The sequence below is a fragment of the Corvus cornix genome, chromosome 10 (genome assembly GCF_000738735.6).
Source record: "Corvus cornix cornix isolate S_Up_H32 chromosome 10, ASM73873v5, whole genome shotgun sequence".
Classification (NCBI taxonomy): Eukaryota; Metazoa; Chordata; class Aves; order Passeriformes; family Corvidae; genus Corvus; species Corvus cornix.
This window is the reverse complement of record NC_046340.1, coordinates 6,662,436-6,681,884: the sequence shown is the minus strand read 5'-3', so window position 1 is coordinate 6,681,884 and position 19,449 is coordinate 6,662,436. Positions and strand designations below refer to the sequence as shown.

General features: G+C 43.8%; 1 protein-coding gene across 2 annotated transcripts in view; it reads right to left on the bottom strand.

The window, feature by feature from the left end:
* Positions 1-13,764: 13,764 nt before the first annotated feature.
* Positions 13,765-19,449, bottom strand: part of SV2B (synaptic vesicle glycoprotein 2B) — a 59,321-nt gene continuing 53,636 nt past the window's right edge. For both annotated transcript variants that reach the window (XM_010391019.4, XM_019280995.3), the window contains exon 13: positions 13,765-18,850. In XM_010391019.4, coding sequence (XP_010389321.1) covers positions 18,667-18,850 — 184 coding nt within the window. In that variant the 3' untranslated portion in view covers positions 13,765-18,666. The remainder of the gene's footprint in view (positions 18,851-19,449) is intronic.

The window sequence follows — 19,449 nt, the reverse complement described above, 5'->3', positions numbered from 1 at the left end:
TTTCATGACATGTGAGCATTTTATTCCTGAGCCATCACTGAGGACTGTGTTTTGGCAAAGTAACTGAGCCATGTGCCTCGAAGGAACAGGAACAATCCCAAGGGGAACAGCTCAGCGGGACCAGCTCTCTCTGTCAGCCCTTCAGCACTGATGCCTGCACATTTCACAGGAGAGAGGAACACACAAATATGTGTCCTCACTGGTAGTTCCTAGCCCAAACCTCTCTATACAAAAGCAAAACTCAGCTAAATTTGACAAAGACGTTTCCAAAATGCTTTTTGGCTGGTTCCTACCTGTGAAGTAATAATCTCTCTATAGAGAATGACTTTGGGAGGGACATAATGAAAGGGAGGAGGGAAAGAGTTGACATTCTTTAAGGAAATCCATTTAGTGAAGCTAAGCAGGTCATCTAGATCTTCATTTTGTGTGTGTCAAGTATGTATAAGAAGATTGTATTTGCAGTAGGCAAGAGCCCATGCTCAAGGTATCTACACTAATGTGACCAACTGCTTTAGGGTTTTCTTCACTGGGACATTAGTATGATCCAGCCCTTTCAGCTGCTAATTTCCTGTGCTTTGCAGGATGGTGAGCAAGGTACAGGGAAGGGAGGAAGTTCTTAGAGGGGAATGGGGCATTTTACTGCATTTTACTGCAGTAAGTGATTACAAATTTAATTATTTCATATACTCTCTGCCTTTGATGGTTATCATCAGCATACAAATACTCTGCAAAAGCATAATTTCTCAGGCAGCAGCAAATAAAGAGTCAAATGGTGATTGGAGCCATCAACTTCGTCATCTGTGTCCCTGCTTCTTTTGTCAAATTCCTTTGTGGAGCTCAAGTTTGTGTGGATCTCTTCCCTAAATCCACTGAGCAGAGTCAGGGCCACAAAGCAGACTGTTCTCTGCTCTTTTAGGAGCTAAATGAAGGCTGGAAGAATAATAGAATCATAGAATGTCCTGGGTTGGAAGGGATCCACAAGGAGCATTGCTAATCTATTTCATTGTGGCTGGGGTGGTTGGGGCTGTAAAATGGTTCAGTGCTTAACTGCGCTTTTATAACCCTCTACAGGAGACAGAGTGATGCCAGAAAGCCTCTGCATTTACCACTGCAGAGGAAGTGGAAGGAGACATGCTCCTAAAAGTGCAGTTTACCAGGGGAAGCTGCAGCAGCTGTGTCTGTGCTAGCAAAGAGCTCTTCCCTCAACTTCAACCTAGGATTCACCTTCTCTTTTTCCTGGAACTCAGACAGTTCCACGTTGGATCAAACTCATGTGAGATGCTACCAGGCTGGTCTCTGACAGCTGGAACAGCTCCAAAGATACTACAGACTGCTCCTGTTGTAGCAGATTTGAATTGCATGAGGAGGAACTGAGAGTTTGCCATGATTACCCTCTGCAGATCAGGACTGAGAAGTTGCTCTGCAGATGTCCCTGCCTGTCCTGTTCACTGCTATGACTTCATTGTTTTCTTATGCTCCAGTCTGTTTTCTCTTGACTTAGTCTTCAGTCATGAGCACTTTCAGGCCACCTTTCTTGTCCTAGGATGGTGGTAGAATGTGGCCCTCAGTTTTAAATAGCCACCCTACCCCACAGGATACCTGCTGTGCCTCACAGACACTGTCCCCATTAACCAGCTGGGATAAAACTTTGGCTCCAACCTGAGAAATAGAGGTGCCAGCAAAATGAGGAGCTGCAGTTCTTCTTCTCTCTAAATCCCATTGTTGGTCTCAGTGGTAATAAATCAGTGTTTAAAACATTGTAGCTTTTCATCATCCATTAGACTAAACATCCTCTACTTATCTGTTTTCCTTCTGCAGTATCATTGTCTTCACGAGTCAGAATTAATTGATTTCTTTGTATTGGGTTGGGTTTCATAAGAAGACTAAATATTCCCAAGAGATGAAAACATGAACTGAGTGGTGTGTATGTGCAAAATAGATTTCCATCTAGATAAGGGAGAAGTCAGAATTCAATACAGAGCTGCTGTTATAATCCTGGAGACACAGGAAAACCACAAAATTGCCGTATATGCAACATGGGAACAGGTTGCTCAGAGAAGCTGTGGCTGCCCTATCATTGGAATTGTTAAAAGTCAGGCTGGATGTCCCTGCCCATGGCAGAGGGTTTGGACTAGATGATCTTTGAATGTCTTCTTCAACCCAAACCAGCCTGTGATTATATGGGGCCTCTTATGTAGGTACAGAAGTCTCTATTTTATAAATAAAGTGGAAATCCATGACAGAAGTTAAATTGTTTGAGAGAGATCAAACAACAGACAAACTACATAATGTTTAATAAAATTGAGGAATTCTGGATGTCACTCTTATGGTCTCCCTTTTGAACCATGTTATCATGTGGATGTGTAAGAAAACAAAATCAACGATAAAATAAGCTTCAATCATAAGTCAGTGAAGCTGAGGGGGCAGCAGGTCTCTGTTTTTCCTCTCAAAATCAAAACCCAAAAAGACAAGGAAAGTTCAATTTCTGTCCAGTAAAAAGCCATTATTGTGTCTGACAATGACAGGTTTTGCATGCACAGACACACAATGTGCATGCACAGGCATACAAAATTGTTCCATAATAACAAGTTTCCTGGCTCAGTCTCAAAGCTGATGTAAATGAGAAGACTGGGAGCTTCTCTTCTGCTATTTGATGGATTATGAATAAGATTGCACTTGTCCTGATGGTCCTTCCATTTGGCCATCATTCATAACCATCAGACAGACTGCCCCTCACAAAGAACGGACACATCTATACCCAGGAGTCCGTCAGACAGAGTCAATGTGTCACTCTAAACATATGCACAGTGACCCAACACGTGTTTTTCTCCCTTCTTTCTTTAATTTAAAATAGTTTTTCCTCTTTCCATTCCTTTTCACCTGGTCCCTGAATGGAAATTGTACTGCTGGGAAGGCAGGGACACCAGCTGCTCTGTAACTCTCTCCCATTTATCCCTCTTAGATCCTGAATCAGTCAGGTGCTTTTGTGTATGCTGAACAATAAGCACCTGCTTGAATCCATCCTTATTCAATGAAACATTCAAAACTCATTGTAAGCTCACTTAACTCAAGCAGAGTTAAACACAGTTAATGCCATGCTTAAAATTCAGCCCAGTTGTGCAGTGCTTTGCCAAATCATTATTCAGCACTGGATAGCAATGCAGGCCTAAGTGACCTCCAAAAAGCTGCTCATTACAGTTGTTCATAGCAGTTAGGGGCAAATACCTTAAGGTACACTTAAGGAAATGTACCCACCTTCAGATCTTTGCCACTCACAAGCAAAAGCTCAAGGAAGATGAGAGGCGAAGATTCAATTTGGTCTCCAAATTTCAGATAGGCTCTGAGGAATAAATGCACAAAAAAGCTGCTTTAAGTTTTGAGGTCAGCAATCATTCCCAGCTGCCACAAAAGCCAGACAACTTCCATATATTTCATTTTAGCTGCCTAAAAACTAAACTTACATGTTACAAAATCTGAAGGTAACTTAGGGATATTTGCTTGTAGCTGCCTACCTACAATTTCCAACACTTGAAAATTCATCATCTAATAAAATGATTTGAGTGGAAACCATTCAGCATCTCAGTTATGCTCCTGACTTGTCATGACCAACTGTGATAACTCATCAGTAACACAAATAGTCCATGTGCATGTCAACAGCAGCAGAAACAGCCCCTGGAGGATGTTCAGTGGGCTGGTTTTGGGAAGGTCTGTGCCAGAGTACAGGGAGTGAGGAGTCCAAAGCTGTACCTACACCATCCATATCCTCAAGAACATAAAGGCACTAAAACTGCCTGATTCTGGTCTACAGAAAATCTGTCTGAGCCATCTGTTCTCCAAGAGTTTGTTGACCAGTGCACAACTGGAGTGGCAATGCCTAATGGGAGGTGTCTAATGGGCAGATGAAGAGAGCAAGCTGAACAGCTCAGCCTCTGACTATTAAAAACTGGTTTTGGTTGGCCTGCCTGACTGAACTGCCAATGGTTCAGCTATTAGGGAGATGAAGATGCTTATCTATAAATAGGTTTAGGGCTTTTTGTCAAATTTCAACACTAGGGTTCTTTCTAACCCTCTATAAAATCTGCCTGATCTTTGGATCTGCTTGGAGCTCTGTGAAGATCAAACTAAGACAACGAGAACCACAAAAACCCAATAGATTTGGTAATGGGAAGTATTTAAGCCTATCTTTTATTTTCTCTTAGATGCAGCCCTTAGTACTGATATCACTGGAAACATCTGCAAGTTCTTTCAAAGTGCAAGGAATCTCTCAGGTCAGATATTAAATGGAAGAAGCAAGACCTCAGCACCAGCCATGCTGTCTGCAGGCAGCATCCCTCAGTGTCCCACTTCTGCCTGCTCTTGAGGAAACCTTATGCTTTGAAAGAACTCCAATGGAGCACAATTCCTCTGCCTCGCAGTACACTCACCGTAAGCTCACCAGAGGTGACTCTTCACCATTTCCCCTGTTCAAAATACCTGCTGAGATGTTTGTGTTTGTCTCTGCCTGTGCATGAAGCTTCTCCTCAGTCAGGACCCTGTAAAAAGCTTTGCTGCAAGACATCGGTGAAGCCCCAAACTGGTGAGACAGGAGGCACAACCTCCACAGGAGGGGAATCACGACAACACAGCTTGCAAAGAGTAGCAGACACCACCATGCCCACCCAGAGCTTGCCAAAGAGCTTGTTTGTTAGTTCCCTCCATTGCCTTTTTCCATGCACATGATTGCTCACGCTCACAAAGCCAATGAGCGACTGCACAGGGATAAACACGCACATGCTCAAACCCAACCACACTGTGCTCCTTCTGCCAGCTGGAAAAGGAGGGCGGGAGTGCTTCTTGTTTTCTCTGTTTCTTACCCTCACAGAAAAGTCTGGGATACCAAACAATAACCTGTATAGAGAAGATAGAGCAGTTTAAAATGGACAAAAATACCTGGAACAATCTCATCTGCTTTGCCCAGGAGCTGCTATTTCACTTCAAAGCCTGCTGAAGCTGTGGATGTCTCCCTTAGTCTCAGCAGTGATTTTTGTTCCTTAATTAATCAATTACACATGTAACTGTGGTCCATTAGCAAGGCAGATGACTGTCTTCAGACACTGATTACTGGTTTCGGAAGAGCCCAAAAATATTTCAATAGGATGAATAAATTTCCTCTGTGAGGTTTCAATGAGACCATTTAGCTTTTTTTCTTTTTTTAAAAAAACAAGAACTGAAATGGGCATCATAAACCAACTCCACCTACATGATGCACAGGGGAAAAACAACAGGCCCCAGTTTCAGACCCTGTCTGCACTTAATTGCACTTGGAAGAGTATATAATGGAGGACTAATGGTACCTATGTGTTTAGCTCACTTAGCAGTGCAGAGGGGATGATTTCCTATACACAGTATAGCACTTTGGTTGGCTGTTTTATAAGACAATGATCAGGATACATACATTAGTAATAGACTGCCATGATTAGTATGTCCTGAGTTATAAACTCCAGCTGGTCATGACCGTAATTATTAATAATAGCAGTAATCTGCATTTCTAAATCACAACCCCAAGAGCTACCAGAGTCTGTTTATATAATATACACATTGCAGTAAGTCTAATTTCATCTGTGTATAAATATAGGGGCATCTTTTCAGTGTGGGGGCACTTTTTCAAAGAAGCAAAAATTCAGTTCTTAGAGCACCTCAGTCTGCTGTGCTGCACACAAAAGTACAGCTAGGGTTTCAGCCCTTAATTCTCTGACATCTTCCCATAGTATGCACATTGTGTCTGTTCATTTCATTAATCCATTACTGACAAGAAGATCTCAGGACTTTGATTTTAAATCTCACCTGGGAGTCTGAAAACCTCTCCTCTCCAGCAACTTCTTGCCCCTGGGTCACTGCTACTATTATATGCTCATTTACATTTACATATTCTGCTTGGAGGTTGCATTGTATTTGCTTTCTCCGTTTTTCTTCCTGACACTGAAGATAAAAACAGCAATCAACAGGGGACATCAGCAAGGGCTCACAGCTGGCCCCATCCCCATTACCTTCAGCCTTTCTCAATGTTTCACTGATTATTTTCCAAACCGAGAGGCTTAAGTTGTGAAATTCCTGAAAAATTAGTTCTGAGCTCAAGTGCTAAAAATATACATTTCATGTAATGCTGGAAAGAAGACAGGGTGATCCCCGCTCTACGTTTGCCAAAACATCTCTGAAATCCAAATAAATTAAACTTCTTATTCAATCAGTGTTGCCAAGTGGATGGGTACAAGCAGCTCCAGCAATGAGTAAGTAAATTGGCCATATTCTGGGATTTATTCTGGTAGGGTTTTTGCTAGTGTGGGAGGCATCAAAGTCTTTTATTCGTGCTGGACCAGTGTCCTACATCCCCCCTGGACACATCTCCAGAACTCCTGGTGCTGCCCCAAGCTACGGAGTCAACTGGGCTTTCACTCTCTTTTCCCTTAAGGATATTTAGATACTAATCAGGAGTCAGAAGTCAGGAGTACAGGGATAAAACATCTACAAAGCTGGGAGGAAGGCAGTAAGAAGCAATTTGCATTGTAAAGAAGTTTTATAAGTATGCAGCCTATTAATAACTGCCTCCACTTGTGACAAATGTCACTGGGCTGACTTGAGCTGCTTTGGGGGCGGAACAGATACAATTATCTATCACCCCGGAAGATAGTCTCAACAAATTATTCACATTTGAAGGGGGTTGGGATGGTGTTTTCTTTTGTTTTGTTTTCCTGATGAGCAATTTCAACCCAAGAGTCCTTTTTTTTTAAAGGCTTCAGACTCAGGGTCACTTCTGCAGGGCATTTGCATCTCCCCAACCCATCAGGCCTGTTGCACTTTGTGTTGCACAAACTTGAAAGCAAAACATGAAAAGAATTAGAAAACAATGGAGAAGGCTTGGGCATTTACGTTGCTTCAGAGCTGTGATGGCCAAGGAAAAGCTTGCTGAGGCACCTGGAAAGACAGGAGTGTGTGAGCCTTCTTCAGAAAAAAGGTTTTGCCATTGCCTGGGTCTCGTCATAGTTCGACACTTCTGGGCAATCTTCTGTAGAAGAAGTGCTCTTACTAAACCCAAGGCATTTGGAGGAGAAAACAAACTCCCACACAGGCAGAAAAATTGCTGTAATTCACTTGGTGAATTGCTCTGAACAAAAAGCCCATGAAACAGATCCCATTACCCTGTCCTTGAGCTGGGAACAAGGAGAACAGAATTGGTCACTTCTCTGGATGTGACTGTACTTGGGAACTGTCAGTCCTCGAGACAGCATCAATCATAAAAGACAGACAGCAAAGTCAACAGTGAACATTCCTGTTCCCTCCATCAGTCCCTGCAGATGCACTGGAGAGCCCCATCTCCTGCCACCTCCCAGGGCCTGACTCTCCACATCCCCAGGCATGTCCTGCAGCAAGCTGAGATCTTGCTAAAATCAATGGACTTGGTTCTTTGCAGGACTTGGCTTCCAGCAGAAATGACCACACAAGGTGACAAGCCAGCATCAGACCTCACACCTCTCCCAGTCCAAGCAGGCACTGACCACAGGCTTAGGCCACGTGAATGGTTTTGTGCCCAGTTACAAAGGCACCAGATCCTCACTGCCACCCAGTCCTCCCCACCTCTCAGGCATTTTAAGAGACAGTAACAGCACAGTTACCAACACCTTCACATTTTGTTTTGTTACCTCCAGTACAAATATCAATTACACAGTCTGACAAGGAGAAAAGGAAATTGCAAAGTGTTAGGCTGCAGGTATTTAGTTCAATGATTGGGGCTGTCTTTAAAACACTGTAATGACACCATCCTGGATGGATAACAGAGAGATGGGGTGTTGTGTGCATTCCTACACTTTAAATTAAAATTTGCTGTGATTTAAGATGTTATCTCCTTTGAAGGTCTATACTTTCCTTGGAGAAAATAATTATTCTCAGCTAATAATGTGGGTTGCTAGGCTAGTGATTAGTATATTTGCAACAGGGCAAATTTGCTTCCTATTGACAAAGACTCAGGCGTGTTATTTACGGCTTGATAATTTCAATCTGGAATTAATCTTTGACTTGAAAGGACACTTGCTCTTTAAAGCTCATCATCCCCTTGCCCTGCTTTTGCTTATGCCTTCAGTTTCAAAGGTACATTTTTCTTCATGATTTGCAGAAGTCATTACCAAATGCTTGGAAGTCCATCAGCCAGGTTACCTTGATAATTTCTTTTATGAATAGTAATAACAACGATGTCAATAAATAAAGCTAAATCATGCCCAGAGGAAAACAAAGTAGTCACTTGTGAGTTGTGCTTGAAAAGATTGGTAGTAAGAAGGTAGCAAGGACATAAAATAAGTAGGCAGCATTATCCCCCATGTCTCATTTTGAAATAAAATTAATCAGGCCACCACCCAAGGACTTTATTCATAAATCTAATGCCAAGCAACAGGTTCTCTTACAGAGTGAAAGGGGAACACAAGAACTGATAGCAGGGCTATGACCACTGAGCAGCTCAGGACAGAAAATTTTAGTGTTTTATCCCTCAATCAGCTCAAGGGCAGACATCAGAATAGACCAGGATCCCTATGTGGCAAACAGAAGGATCTAGATTGTCCTTCACATTAGCTTTAATGCTTTGTGCAGTTATTCAAGAGGCCTATTGAGAGTAGGGTCATTGCACTGGAAATCTCTGTGGCACGAACATTTCACCTTGAGCTCATTTCTTCTCATGTAGGAAGAAGCCCTGGCTGAGTTATGCCTGGTGATTAGCTCAGCCCTCACTCCTTCCCTGCCATTATCTCACAGACTGGGGGAATTCATTCTCAATGATTATGTTGCTGATAAGGGAATTCCCAGGGCTACAGTGACTGAACATATTTGATTTACATAATCTTGCTTAAAAATCAGCATTTCATTTGCATCGTGTCACCAGATTCCAACTGCATCAAGCAGGGGAGGATACTTGGGGAAGTCACACCTGAAGATGAAGAGAAAAAAAAAAAACAGAGAGAAAAGGAGACAGAAGGTGATTTTCCCAGATTTTGCTGTGCCATGAGACTCCTCAGAGATCTAGTTCAGAAAGTCTCCTTCTGAAGTGAGAAGAAACTGTCAGCTTTCCAGTGAGCCACACCACCACTCTAATTTTCATTCAGAGAACCTGCCACCCACACCTCCACAAGCCTGGGGCTTGCACACACAGCAGAGATCCAGGCTGAGCCTCTACCTTTGCACCATGACCAGTGTGGTACAGGGAGAGGGCTGGATGGGGCTCTGAGCAACCTGCTCTAGTGGGAGGCACCCCTGTTTAAGATGAGATAATGGTCAGAAAAGGGTTTGGGAGTTTTGGTTGGTTGGTTTTAAACATTTCCTTGCTTAATTTTCCCATCTGGATTCCCTCTTCTTTGTGAAATCCTGTCTCTAAAGCCTATCAAGGCAGTTTTCACCCCCAGTGGACATGGGAAGGTTGCAATAATCCTGTTCATGATTTAGGGTTACATTCCAGCCTTGAACTCTTCTGTGGTTGATGTGGCATTCACCCAGGGTTACCTCTTTTTTTTCCCTTTAACCAGTATTTCTTCCCACAAATTTTATACTGAATCTTGACCTGAGGAGGCAAGGAAACTGTTATTTCGAGTTAAATGTGTAACATTTAAAAGGAAAAGCTGCTTTAACTGACCTGGAGGAAAGGCAATTCTGCAATACTGGAGATAAATGTCAGCAAAGGAGCAGAGCTTCAGGACATCGAATCATAACTGGCACCCCAAACCGTAAAACCTCAGAAAATCTGCCAGAAAACGTCTCTTGAGCCCCTAACGTACAGGTGAGCCCACACAGAGCAAGAGATCTGCCCCAGAGACCAACACAAAGGTGACACTGTTGCTGTCCTCTTCCAGGTGGGATGCAAAAGGGGACAAAGTAACTATGCAGGGTCCCACAGCTGTGCCGAGCCAGGGCTGCTCAGAACTCTTTATGGTCTCTTTGGACAGGGTCAAAAGAGGGCTGTAAATAGTTGTTCTGAAATATTTATAGGCCTAAGGGCTCAGTACGAGGCTGGTTTCTGCAGAGCAGTTTGTTGTTCAGGGGTCTAAGGGGAGGAACAGGATTGCTGGGAAGATTTCAAAACTCTTATCCTTACCCTAAAAAAGAAAGGATAGAAGAGCTGTGTTTATCTTTCAAAGATGTATTTTGAAGGGCTGAGTACAATATTCTTTTCCCACTCTGAAGCAGAAGACTTCAAGGCTAAGAAAGGCCTCCCTCTGGAGAAATCTTACTGACCTCTTCTGAAACCCAGGACTGGAGTGGATCCTGCTCCTGTCCTGCCCATGGCACTCCACTGCTGGACGGGTGGAAGCCCTGGGAAGTTCTGTCCTCCCTGCAGTGTGTCTTTACTTTGCCAGGGTAAAAAAAGTGAGGAATGAACCACTTGAGGCCTGGGCTTGGTCTCCTCACAATTAGCTCTGTTTGTATTTACTGAATAGCTCTTCTCTTTATTGTGCGTAGTGAAGAAAAAGCGTTCCAGGGAATTCTAAACTCGTGGTTCTCAGAGAGAAACCATCAACACAAAATCCATGGTGGACCTCAGCTCTATCCAGCCATGGTGGGAGCAAGCTCCTTAGGCTGGGGTAAAGCTCTGCTTAAGAAGGTCACTAGCCTCAGGCTGGGCTCTGTGGGTTCTGGGCAGGACAGCTGCAATGTTGATTTATGTTGGTTAATTCCCAGCAGGATCAGGATTCTGGTCTGAATCACCCATACAGGGAAAGCATTGAGGGTTTGTGGCCTCAGGTTGTTTTGAGGTGATAAGCAAAGCACTTAGACACCTGTGTTGTCCCCCGACTTACATTCCTCATACAGAGGTGTGGGAGGCGTTCACCAAACCACTCTGTGGTGAGACTTCTCCTTTTAATAGCCCAGATTTTAACTGCAGAAGGTTCTGCCTGCTGGAGAAGGAGGAACTCATGAGACAATGTTGGCAACATTTTGCCATGATTAGCTGGGCTGGGCACCTTGCCTACAAAGCCCATTCCCTACAGCATCTCCTCGGGCTGCCCCAGGAGGCACCGCTTGTGCAGCCCTGCTCAGAGCCCTGCGGGTGAGGCATTGCCCAGTCCACAGCTTTTCTCCTCTAACTGCAGTCTCATCATATTATTACAAGGAATCTACATCTCCCCTGGAAAACACTCAGGATCTGGGGGCTGAGAAAGCTTGAAAACCATTGCACTAGCCTACTGAAGCAGAAATCCTTATTTTCTCCCCCATAATTACATTTGCTTTGCTTCAGGTTTGCACAACTCACATTCCAAAAGCTTTGGTATTAGTCAGGGCTGTGTGTTCCCTAAACTTCCTAATCATTGCTTTTTTTTTTTACCCCCTTTTCCCTGACTTTGCCTGTGAGCTGTGTCTGATGGCACTGCTGCAGCACCTGGTCTCTGCCTGATGGGGGTCCAGCATTTACAGGCGAGCAGGGACCAGTCAATGTTGTGGGCAACTGCTGCCATCTCCTGGTCTTTCAATCCCCAAAAAAGCTGGGGCAGCATCAGTAAGGTCAAGTGCAGTCATGTAGTTTTACACATAAATGCATACATAAACATATATTTTTATAGATGAAAAAAGAAGTCCTGAACGATAAATTTAAATCTGACTTTCAGTGTTTGCAAATAGTACTTTATGGGTCAATGCAGTAATAACTCTGAGCACTTAAAATGTTAAAAATTATATATAATCCCAACTATTTGCTTTATCATGGGCCAAGGTAGCTGAAAGTTCTTCAGCTAATTCTCCTTGCTCACTGAGAACGGTAAGAAAAATCTTCTGATAGTTTTTTCTGATTTATAATCATCTGCTTACAAAAAACTTGTCTGAAAAGGACAAACACATTTAATATCAGCCCCATAATCATACCAGTGTTTGTGCATTGGCAGGGTGCTCAGTCTCCAGCAATTTCTGCCCCAAGCTGGAATAACAGGGCTCCATTTCCAATCCACAAGGGCCTGGCCAAGTTGTTACTCTTCCCTTGTCTTTCCAACAAATGTGAACTTGAATTGCCAAGTTTGGTCTCTACTTTAAAAGTCCCCAAACAAGGATGTGAGACACAGGAGCACTGGCAAAAGGATTTTCTGTCTTACCATAATCTGACTGAAATCATATTCCTTATATGGAGTCACCTATTCAGAATTCAGAAGCATCGCTCAGACCTATTGCTGGATTTTGTGGCTCCTAGGTATGCCATCATCTCCAGGCTTCTTCCTCCACCAGGTAACCTTCTGTGACAGCTTGGATGAACCTGCACATCCAGGGAATCTGGGTCATTTATTAGTAGCTACGAGAAGCCGTGCCAGAAAATCCACATAGCGAAAATGAGATGGTCATGGCAGAAACATCAATATGGAAAAACAGGAACACAGATTTTCAAAGGTTTTCTTACCAGTCAGTCCATCCTATGTGATCTCAGGCAGCCGTGTCACATAATCCTGTTTTTAAATTCCCTGCGTCCTACTTTAAAATTAGTCAGGGGTTTTTATGCACTGTTTTTATCAGCAACCCTGTTTGAACATTCAAATATGGGATTTTTCTGCTTACTGAGACTTCAGCCTTATGCAGAATGTCAACTAGCCTGGAGTGAGGACAACTTGAAAGCACCTCCAAGGCTTTCAGTGCAAATCTCTGACCTTTATCTAAAAACTCACTTTGTAGAAAATGCTTTCTGATGGTGTTTGCTGATGCACGTTTTCCTACAGGCAGAACTCACAGAAGGGTGGCTCCATAGCTCTGCTCTCTGCAGCTGGACATGAGCACTGCAAAATTCCCAGCTGGCAGCTCCCACCTGAGACCAATCCTTACCAGCTCCCATCTGAGACCAGTCCTTACTGATTCACACCTGAGACCAGTCCTTACCAATCCCAAACTGCTGCTGCCTCTGGTTCACCCAGGGGGACCCCAGCTCAGACAGCTCCTATGGGACTCAGCTGAACCTGAGCTGAGGGAAAATGCTGATTTAGTCCCCTGATGATGGAAGTACCTTTATGGTTTCTTTACTACATTTCCAATCTCTCTGGCTCTTTATCTCTCACTTTAATATTACCTTTAGCATGTTGCAGTGGATGTGGTGAGAAGACTAATCACTTACTTACCCAACAACTTTTCAGCACTTAAATTTCTTAACAAGCCAGAGTTGACTCAAATCTAAACCCTTCAGTGGGTCTAGGACAAGTGGGATCACTGCATTTTATGTTATACATAAAGAAATTCATGCTTAAACCCCACGGTCTGGCAGCCAGCCTCCACTGCTTGTGCCATGAGCTCTTCTCCCATGCAGTTGCTGCTGTCAGTATCATTGCTCTGAAAGCATGGCCTGGACAGTTAGATACATACAGAGAGCTGCAAATAAAAAAGAAAGAGCTCACATCCTTAGAAATATATCCAAGAAGGGACTATGCTGTGGTCAAATGGTGTGCCAAGCCTCAAAATCAGTGCTTTTTTGGGGACGTATTCTTGTCACAAAGCAGAGTTTAGCTTTTTGGTCTTGCACAGCATTTAAAGATTTTTTCATGCTTCCTACGACCAGAAAATTTTTAAGGGTAAAGATTTTCTCATGTCCTGTGTTTGGAAGTCCACGGTGTGAAAGGATTGTGATAGAAGGGAGACTTAATTGAGTTGGGATTTTTTGAGAGAGGAAGGATGAACAAGTAGCAAATATCAGAGAAAGCCCCCACAGTGTCAGGGTACAAAGTTACCCAGTACAGCCCTTGTAAAAAGGCTCAAAATGTACATTAAACACAAACACTACAAGAGCCATTCTTTTTCTTCCTGCCTTTTAATGTAACAGAGAGAACAAAGTCCATTGGAACAGCTGCAATTTCCAGTCACAACCAGACACAGATCAAATAATAATAAAAAAAGAAGGTTTTAAATGAAGAAAAGGAACCAAGGGACTGGAATTGGCTATTTCACACACAGAGTCGACAGAACATCTAAATGAAACTTTCCATTAAAGCACGACACCAGGTGTTATTTACAGTGGGACTTGCAGGGTGTGTACATTTATACAGCACTAGCATCACATACAGCAAAGAAATTTATTTCATTTTGTTTCCTTCACAGTTCCCAGGCTTGATTCTTCCTAAAAGCAGCATTTGCTAATATAATGGTGAGAAACTGAGGGAGAAACTTAATGCAAAATAAAATGCATAGGGTTCAAATCTACATAAACCTAAAAATACTCTCTCAGGTTTTGTGTGTCCTTTGGAAAGTCAAAGGACGAAAGCAGGGAGTATAAATGGACCTAGGGCCTCCTTAAGAGCATCAGTGTGTACTCTGCTGTTGGAGGTCTCAAAGCAGGACCTGGAAGGGACCTGGACATCTGCAGAAAGCTCAGCTCCATGCAGTCCTGCTCTATGCCCATGTGTGGACCCAGCCTTGGGGCTGGAGCATTCCCAGGCTCAGGGAACATCCCTCAGTGCCTCTCCAGTATCACTGAAGGACATCAGGATGCCTGAGCACTGCCCAGTGTGCAGAACCTCTGACACTGGATGTGGGTTTTCCAAGACTGACCCTGTTCATAGTCCAAAAGATCCATATCCCACCATTTGTAAGTCCCATAGCATTTCAAGGAATTTCAAAGAACGATGTTCCTATGGGCAAGGAGGGGATTACCCCACGCAGCACAAGCTGCAGCCACCACCACTAAGACATAGCAGAGCCAAAGGCAGTAACAGGAGCTGTCCTGCACAACTGGAGTAAATAAATCACTTTACAACAACCTGTTGATTTAACAGGGAATATAAGGAGGCAGAACTCTTACTGTAATACCACTGGTCTTTAATAATTGTATCAACAGCGCTTGGTGTTCCTATAAATGTCTGTGTCTGCATGCTCAGAAATTCAGCAGTGGACTCCCCCCATTACAGTGCTGTAGAGCCAAAGACACAAAGTCACAACAGGCCAGTTTGGGTTCCCTAGCCCCACCTTTCCCATGCCACAATGTCTCTGGCTAAGTGGCTGCACTGGTGTGCCACACATGCATGAGGGGATCCAGCTGTCCTCTAGAAGAGATCTTTGGGATTTAAGGCAAGTCCCCTGTCTTGTCTGTGTCCCTGTTGCAGTGAAGTTCATGAATCCGTGGAAATAGTGCTGTGCAGAGATCATCAGGGGACCTATGGTCAGCAGTTTTCTCCGTGGATGGTCCAGTGTATCCAAGACAGAGACAGTTCACTGTGGCAGATGTGGGCAGGGGAAGTGAGGGAGGAGAAATGCTGGGCCTTGCACAGCAGGGGCAATGCTGCTTTTACAGCAGAAATTAAGCTGAGCTATCAGAGAAATCTTCCCCTGATTGGGGCTCAAGGATCTGTGGCTGAGGCTCAGCCTAACAGGTGGCCAAGGCTTGAAGCTGAGCCCAAATCAAGCCACAGCCAATGCAGAGGGGTCTGCACCCAGCAGCTGTTTTGCTCTGGAGAGCAGCAGTGTGACACCTACGCTGATTTACACCATGGCAAGGACAACAAACAAACACATTGGGAATATTGACTAAGCCTGTCCCCACTGAACCGGGTGGGAAACATCAGCCCAGGTGTCACAAAGGCAGTGCCTGAGCTGGAGCTGTTGCCCTGGATCTCTCTGTCCCTGAAGAAGCAGGGCTATCCAGGGCAAGTCATCTTCAGCTCAGCACAGGTCCTATGCATTGCCTCTACCTTTCAGCTGAGAATAATGGGAATCCATTCAATCCAGTCCTAGGCATCTCAGCTAGGTGATGTGAGCTCTCCATAACTTTTCCTTTCTTCCTTCTCTGCTCATTGCTGCCCTTTATCTCAGGCTCTCATATGCCAGCTGTGGTATGTTTGCTCTCTCCTGTTAGGTCACAAACTCTCTGGTCAAGCCAGGGGAAGGATCCTTGTCCCAAAATGTGCAATATCCCTTAGCTCTCAAGTGACTGACCCATGGATTTAGGGGTGAAAAGAATTTCCAGGTGACATTGACAATGAGATCCTATTGCTCTTTACCTTGTCCCAGCTATTCTGTGAGGTGAGGTTTAGCAGCCTGTGAACGAGCTGTTCTGTAAGGAAGAAAGGTTTCTAAGATTGGATAATACTTCCTAATATTACATTGCCATTTCTATCTCCTCGAGAGTTCAGTTTCTTCCTTCTCTGAAAATTAACAGGGAAGTTTTGCAAAATAAATGTCATTAATGTCATTGCAAAATGTCAATGGAGAGCACAAATAGCCAGGTTTGCTGTGAGCACTGGGTGATATGTAAATAAGAATGCTATGCAAAATAAATATTCAAACAAATAGGTTCTGGCTCCTCAGAGCAGCACAAGTGAATAGTCCAGAAAATGAAACAAAATTTCGCCTCCCTGCCCAGTGGCAATGTGGTAATTGGCAAACAGCCCAACAGAATGAATGAAACCTAAAGGTCATGGTGATCTTTTGTGCTAAAATACATATTTAAACTGCTCCTCATCATGCAAAAGGACCAGATATTCTTAGAGAAAAAAAACCACATTCTGGGCTGTGATTCTGAACGGAAGCTGTGAACTGCTGCCAAAGGACATAATTACATTCACCCCTACCTTAGAGAAGGAACCTTGCTGTTTTGAAGACAAATAAATCAAATTAATAATAGAAAAAAAGCCCTAAGATACCCATAAAATGAAGAAATGAGATATAATAAGCTCGATTATTACAGCAGCTTGTGACTTTATCAATTTCATAAACCTCAGAATAAAGGTCAAAAATCCCAAAGAGTCCGTTGTAGCCTAGCTGATCCATGAGTGTTTATCCATGATTGACACAATGATAAAAGTGATGCTCATTAGAGGCTTTTGCCTCACTGGCAAGGATTTGCTGCTTGTGATCTAACCCCGCTGTGTGTCCTTCAGCTGCCCCTGCAGCAGCACCACGCTGACTCCCACAGCTGCAGCCTGGGCTGGCCCTGGGGCCAGCCAGCCTGAGCACAAGGGACTGTCCCTGTGCAGCCAAGGCAGAGGTGTGAGACATCAGTCCTGCAGGATTTCAGCCTAGCCTTATTTGGTTTTCTTAAAAAAACAAACAAAAAAACACCGAAAAAGCAAAAATCAAAACCAAGAAAGAAGATACAACAAAAGGTAAATGAGAAGATCGTCAGCAAAAATACAAAATAACCTTTTATGTCACAAAATATCCTGTTTTGACAAATTCCCTGTACTGTGTGATGGTTTCAGATCAATTCTGGTCTATTGCTGAGCTTGTTGAAAGGATATAATTAGTATTATCACATCCATTGTGACCACTGGTGTGTTATTGAACAGGTTGCTTTTCATTCTGGTTTCCCAAGAAAACACACCCCAAAATACACAACTCACTTTGCCTCTAGGTGCAACAGGACTTAACTCGTATGATAAAAAGAGCACACAAATTTCAGAAATATTCTCCACAGGATATCAAACTAAACTGTGCCACTTAATGGGGAATTTAATGTTCTGTACAGTGAAAGCTTGCTGTGTGCATTCCCTGTGTAACAAGTTAAATGGCTTTAAGTAACTGTGCTTACAGTGTTTCAATGAGACCCGAGTATATTAGAAAATCAAGCATCGTATTCTTCAAATAATATGGCTAAAATGCTGGTAAATTCACAGCTACCATACTCTAGGTATTAGGAAAAATCCCCTATTTACACTGGATAGTATGTACACATTTGGTTTGTGGAATGCTCCAATATCATATCAATTTCTCATCTGTGAAAGTTGTAGGAAAAAATCCCTCTTAATCATTATAGAAATATATATTCCCAGCCACTAACACATTTAAATATTTGGTATCTTGATGTAAAGTGTCACTAAGTTGGTCATTACTCCTGATAATCTTGAACTAGTGGGATTTGTTTTAAGTGTCACTCTTAAAATCCTCTTAAGGGTGCAGTAATTAAAAATCCTAAATTTTAATAGCTGATCACTTCAATGGGTTTATGTACGTTTGCAAGTAGGAGTAAATACATATACATATATATATAATTATTTAGATATTTCTCTTCCACAGCAAGAAGGTGCCTAATGATTCCCTGTGCCCAAATGAAGACAATAAAGGGTTTGAAGCTCTGAGTCTTCTCAGAGAGCTGAGCACCCACCCTCAAATCCTCGAGAAATCAGGACTCTCACTCTTCCAGGAGGTTGGAGTGGTAATCCGAAAAAGACAGCTGAGGCCGCTGGCCACATCTGCAACTCTCACCCCTATTGCTGGAGCTCACTTACAGCTGGTTTGTTACCTGCCTCCCCCTGGGTGCTCTGTGTGTCTGAGCACAGCTGATGAGGATGGCCAAGGAGTGCTGGGCAGGAAGGGCAGGGTCTCCCAGCTGGGCAAAGGCAGGAGGGCTCAGGGTCTGTCCCCCCGTGTCACAGCCACGTGGGCACACACGTGCACAGAGCCACTGCCTGCATCTGGTGTCCTTGCAGTGGGACGGACAGGGATGGGGGCTCCCAGCGTAGGCAGAGTGGAACCCAAGCTCTGCAAGAGGTGTGTGGGGGCTGCATGCACCAGTCGTGGTTGTAAAAGGGTCAGACACGGTGGTTTTGTTTATATCCCTGCGGGTTCTTCTTTTCCTCTGCCGTCTCTCTTTGAGGTGTCGACAGAACAGTATAGAATGAACATTTGGGTGTTTCAGACATGGCTCTTTTTTGTTCTTCTTCTACATCTGCCCCCCACCCCAAGCCCCCTGGCCTGTGTTGCTCACATCAGGACTTGTTCTCGAGTCTCTGGCAGGCGCAAAGCGAGCAGGCCACCTCCAACCAGAGCGGAGGAGGCCAGAAGGATGGGAACCACCTTGGTTATCCCTACAAAGGAGGAAAAGATGGAGTTCCCCAGAATGGCACCAAACTTGCAAAGCCCATTGAGGATGCCAAAGGCTGTTGCCCTGTGGAGAGGAAAGCAGAAAGCAATTGTTAGGAGGGAGGTTCTGGAACAACTACAGAAGGTTTGGATGGGTAATTTTGTGAATGCTCTTATGTCACCCAGGCTATGCTTCTAGCAAGTAAAACTGGGCAGAATAAATACATAGATAAATAGATGCAACTGTTTTGCGTGTCTGTGTGAATGAGGAGAATGTCTGTGAGTACTCCTTTCTCCTTTTCATCTCACCTTCTCCCTAGCCCTAGAATGGCCCACTCTGTCTGCCTTTGCCCTCCCCAAAGACAGCAGGACAAAATCTCCTCAAAGCCCTTCCAAGGGCTGCCTCGAGTGGGTTGTCACCAGAGACACAACCACAGCTCTCCTCTAAATCATGTTTCACCCAGAAGCTAAAAGCACACTGCTTTCAATGCACAGTCCCTCTCCTTCCTTTCTGGCTTCCCACAACAGTCTGAAAAAGGCAAAAAGGGGCTTAAAATGATGTTGTAAGGAAAGGTTTAATCTTCAGGACATTGTCCCAAAGTCTCCTGTGCTTCCCTATGTCCCAAATCACTCAGTGCACATGGTTGTCTCCAGGTTTTGGAGGGGAAGGCTGTCCCAGTGATG